Source organism: Otolemur garnettii, unplaced genomic scaffold (genome assembly GCF_000181295.1).
Source record: "Otolemur garnettii isolate 467f Iridium unplaced genomic scaffold, OtoGar3 scaffold00105, whole genome shotgun sequence".
Taxonomy (NCBI): domain Eukaryota; kingdom Metazoa; phylum Chordata; class Mammalia; order Primates; family Galagidae; genus Otolemur; species Otolemur garnettii.
In genome coordinates, this window is record NW_003852500.1 from 4,407,965 (window position 1) to 4,413,065 (window position 5,101).

At 50.3% G+C, this 5,101-nt stretch overlaps 1 protein-coding gene across 1 annotated transcript in view; it reads left to right on the forward strand.

Moving 5' to 3' along the window:
* Positions 1-5,101, forward strand: part of NCAN (neurocan) — a 32,858-nt gene that overhangs the window by 23,576 nt on the left and 4,181 nt on the right. Inside the window, exons 10-11 of the mRNA XM_023517165.1 lie at positions 1,824-1,982; positions 3,256-3,338. Coding sequence (XP_023372933.1) covers positions 1,824-1,982; positions 3,256-3,338 — 242 coding nt within the window. The remainder of the gene's footprint in view (positions 1-1,823; positions 1,983-3,255; positions 3,339-5,101) is intronic.

Sequence of the window (5,101 nt, forward strand, 5' to 3'; positions counted from 1 at the left end):
GATTCTCCTATCTCCACCTCCCAAGTAGCTGGGACTACAGGTGCCCACCACAATGCCCAGCTATTTTTTTGGTTGCAGCTGTCATTGTCATTTGGTGGGCCCAGGCTAGATTTAAACCCGCCAGCTCAGGTGTATGTGGCTGCTGAGCCCCCACTCCTTTCTTTAATCATCACTATCTTAGTGAGTGTGAAGTGATAGCACAAGGTGGTTTTGATTTCCATTTCCTTTTTTTTTTTTTTTTTTGAGACCGAGCCTCAAGCTATCCCCCTGGGTAGAGTGCTATAGCATCACAGCTCACAGCAACCTCCAGCTCCTGGGCTCAAGTGAGTCTCCTGCCTCTGCCTCCCAAGTAGCTGGGACCACAGGTGCCCGCCACAAACGCCCGGCTATTTTTTGGTTGCAGCCATCATTGTTGTTTGGCAGGCCCGGGCTGGGTTCGAACCCATCACCTTAGGTGTATGTGGCTGGCGCCTTAGCCACTTGAGCCACAGGCACCGAGCTGATTTCCATTTCCTAATGATTAATGACCTTGATCATCTTTTCATGTGCTTGTTGGCCATTTGTATCTTTTTTTTTTAGACATAGTCTCATTTTGTTGCCCTTGGTAGAGTGCCATGGCATCCTAGTTCACAGCAACCTCAAACTCTTGGGTTCCAAGAAATTCTTTTGCCTCAGCCTCCCAAGTACCTGGGACTAACAGGTGCCCACCACAACACCCAACCATATTTACTTTTTTATTTTTAATGTTTTTTTGAGACAGAGCCCCACTATGTCACCCTTGGTAGAGTGCTATGGCATCACAGCACACAGCAACCTCAAACTGTTGGGTTAAGCAATTGTCTTGCCTCAGCCTCCTAAGTAGCTGGGGCTACAGGCACCTGCCACAATGCCTGGATATTTTTTGTTGCAGTTGTTGTTTAGCTGGCCCAGGCTGGATTCCAACCCACCGGCCTTGGTGTATATAGCTGGCACCATAACCACAGTGCTATGGGCGCTGTGCACCATAAGCCCTGTGCTATGGGCGCTGAGCCACCTGGCTATTTTAAGAAACCAGGGCTCGGCGCCTGTGGCTCAAGTGGCTAAGGCGCCAGCCACATACACCTAAGGTGGCGGGTTCGAATCCCCAGCCCAGGCCCGCCAAACAACAATGATGGCTGCAACCAAAAAATGGCCAGGCGTTGTGGCGGGCGCCTGTAGTCCCAGCTACTTGGGAGACTGAGGCAGGAGACTCGCTTGAGCCCAGGAGTTGGAGGTTGCTGTGAGCATGATGCCATGGCACTCTACCAGGGGGATAGCTTGAGGCTCCATCTCAAAAAAAAAAAAAAAAAGAAAAAGAAACCAGGTCTCATTCTGGCTCAGGCTGGTCTCCAACCTGTGAGCTCAGGTAATCCGCTTGCCTCAGCCTCCTAGAGGGCTAGGATTACAGGTGTGAGCCATAGTGCCTGGCGCCCTGTATATCTTCTTTGGAGAAATGTCTATTCAAGCTTGTTGCCAGGAGGGAAATTTTAAGTCTTCCTGAGAAAGTTTCCTGAGTGTCTGTGTCTACACAGAGAGTTTGGCCCCAAAAATCAGAGCAGGAGACTTCAGCTTTGGAGGGAGAGGGGGTGGGGTATAATGATCTTCCAGTTAAATCTTGTCCAGCAACAAAGAAGTTAACTTGGAAGCTGAAAGCATTGCGGGGAGGGGCACAAAGCCTTAGGAGGAGGGGCCTGGCTTGGGGAAATCTTGGATTGGGTCCTCTGTCTGGTGGGCTGGCTCAGCTCCTGCCTGGTAGACCTGAGACCAAGGTCAGGCACCCTTCATACTTCTTTGCCACCTCTCAGACACAGAGGGCTGTGACCGTGGATGGCACAAGTTCCAGGGCCACTGCTACCGGTATTTTGCCCACCGGCGGGCATGGGAGGACGCCGAGAGGGACTGCCGCCGTCGAGCTGGCCATCTGACCAGCATCCACTCACCTGAGGAGCACAGCTTCATTAACAGTAGGCACTCTGGGAGGGTGGGTATCACCAGCCAACATGGCAGGAGGGGTGGCACTTACAGTCCCTTTGCCGTGGCATGCTCTGCCGATGCCACCTTTCCAAAGCTGAGTTCATTAATGCAAGCCATGTTTCTTAATTCATGCATCTGTTGATTCATTTGTTCATTTATACATTCACCTCATTCATTCATTCACTGAATATTTACTGAGCACTGGCTATGTGCAGGCACCAATTCAAGCGCTGCAACACAGCAGTGAGCCAAAGGGACTTTGCTGTGTCCCCAGGGAGTGCCTATATTCAGTAAAATATAGGCAAACAAGTAAATATCTAACCAAATAAGTTTATACTATAATTTAATAGGTCCTATGTGTTCCAATAACAAAATAGGGCCAGAGGATAGAGGGGGATGGGGGAAGCATCTGTGACGTGTGGGATATAATGAGGAATGAATTTTACAGAGACCGAGGGGGAGAGATGAGTGTCACATTCACTAAATCTGGCATTTATTGATTTATTCCTTCTGCCATTTTTTCATCCATCCATTTATTCACATTTGCCCCTGTCTTTCCCCCCATGGATTCTTTTGTTTTCTCATTCCCTGGTTCTCTTGTTTCTTTTTCTTCAATGTACTCTACCCTGTCACCTGCTCCTCCTGAGTAACTGGCTTGCTCTCTCATTCTCTCCTGCCTGCCTGCCTCTGGGGTCTTCTGTCTCTTGCCCTCTCATTTCTGCAATGATGTGATCATGTCTTTGTTTATTCCTTTCTCTGCTGGCCACATGTCATGGCAAGGCCGCGGCCTAATTCCAGCCATTTGCCTGCCTGTTCTCCTCCCTGTAAGAAGGGAGCCAGGGTCCACCTGCTGGCGGTTGGGGGTGAGGACTCCTGTCTGTGCAGAGGCCAGAGGCTGGGAGAGGGGCTCATGGCCTCCCCCCTCCATTCTACCCTTCCCCTCTCCACCTCCTACCCAAGGTTCTGAGAGGCTCTGGGTACTCTGCCTACCTCTATCACCTTCCCTGCCTCCCTACCTCCTGGGTTCTCCGCTCCCCAGCGTGGAGGTAGAGGGAGGGGTTCTGGGTCCTCCCCATCTCCATTCCCTCCTTCCTCCCTTCATTCCCACCTCCAAGCTCTCTCTCCACCACCTCCAAGCTGGGGATTGGGGGGTGGGAGTGGCTGAGTCCTCACTTCCCACTCCCCTTCCTCACTTCCAGCCCATGCCTCATGCTGGGAGAGAGACAGACATATGAGCAACCCTCACAATCCCTCATTCTGCAGGTTTTGGGCATGAAAACACTTGGATTGGCCTGAATGACAGGATTGTGGAGAGGGATTTCCAGTGGACAGACAACACAGGGCTGGTGAGTGGCAAGTTGGTGTCTAGGCTGCCAAGCTGCATCAGCCCTGCCTTTTGGGTTCCATTTACTCTTTTGTGCAAAGGATCTGCAAATAGATGTCAAAGATCCCCAGTGTCTCTGAGACACTGAAGTTTGCAAAGGCGCTTTAGTGAAGCTTCAGTTTTCATCCCTGACTTTCCCAGCCTGGTCAACTACTAACCCACCCACCAATTGCTAGGGCTACAAGCCTAGGACTGGGCTCTAACACCTCCTCTTGCTCACTCTGCCTGCCCCCCCCTCAGCTGTGGTCTCTCAAATATTCCCATTCTCTACATCCCCCTACTGTGTAGCCTCCATCATCTCTTACTTGGACTCCTGCAGCAGTCCCCACAGGACCACTTGCTACCTAGACTTCATCCTCCAGCCTCCAGCCATGGAGACTTCTTTTAAAAATTGAGGTGGAGGCTCGGCGCCTGTGGCTAAGCTGCCAGCCACATACACCTGAGCTGGCGGGTTCAAATCCAGCCCGGGCCCTCCAAACAATAATAATGGCTGCAACCAAAAAATAGCCGGACATTGTGGCGGACGCCTGTGGTCCCAGCTACTTGGGAGGCTGAGGCAAGAGAATCGCTTAAGTCCAGGAGTTGGAGGTTGCTGTGAGCAGTGATGCCACGACACTCTACCCAGAGTGACACCTTGAGGCTCTGTCTCCAAAAAAAAAAAAAATTTGAGGCGGAATTCACATTATATAAAATTAATGATTATAGACTGAACAGTTCAGGGGCATTTAGCCATACTCATGATGTGTAACTATCACCTCTAACTAGTTTCAGAACATTTTCATCACCCCAAAAGAAGACCTTGTCCATGGAGACCTTTTATTTATTTATTTATTTATTTATTTTGAGACAGAACCTTCACCCTGGGTAGAGTGCTGTGGCATCACAGCTCACAGCAACTCCCAACTCCTAGGCCCAAGCAAGTCTCCTGTCTTTGCCTCCCAAGTAGCTGGGACTACAGGTGACTGCCAGAATGCCGGGCTATGTTTTGGTTGCAGTCATCATTGTTGTTTGACGAGCCCAGGCTGGATTTGAACCCACCAGCTCAGGTGTATATGGCTGGCGCCTTAGCCACTTGAGCCACAGGTGCTGAGCCACATGGAGACCTTTTAAAAATTGTACATTATGGCCAGGCACAGTGGCTCACACCTTAATCCCAGCAACTCAGAAGGCTGAGGTGAGAGGATCACTTGAGTGTTTGAGACTAGCTTGGGCAACATAGCAAGACCCTGTCTCTACAAAAAATAGAAAAATTAGCTGGGCATGTTCCAGCTCCTGGGAAGGCTGAGGTGGGAGGATAACTTGAACCCAGGAGTTCGAGCCTGTAGTGAATTATGATGGTACCACTGCATTCTAGCCTGGGTGACAGAGAGAGATCCATCTCAAAACACTACAAAACAAAACATTAGCTTAAGATATTCCCTGCTGGGCAGCGTCTGTGGCTCAGTGAGTAGGGCACTGGCCCCATATACCGAAGGTGGCAGGTTCAAACCCGGCCCTGACCAAACTGCAAAACAACAACAAAAAAACAGCCGGGCATTATGGTGGGTGCCTGTAGTCCCAGCTACTTGGGAGGCTGAAGCAAGCGAATCACATGGACCTAAGAGTTTAAGGTTGCTGTGAGCTGTGATGCCACAGCACTCTACGGAGGGTGACATAGTGAGACTCTGTCTCAAAAAAACAAAAACAAAAAAACCCCAAATTCTGGCTCGGCGCCTATAGCTCAAC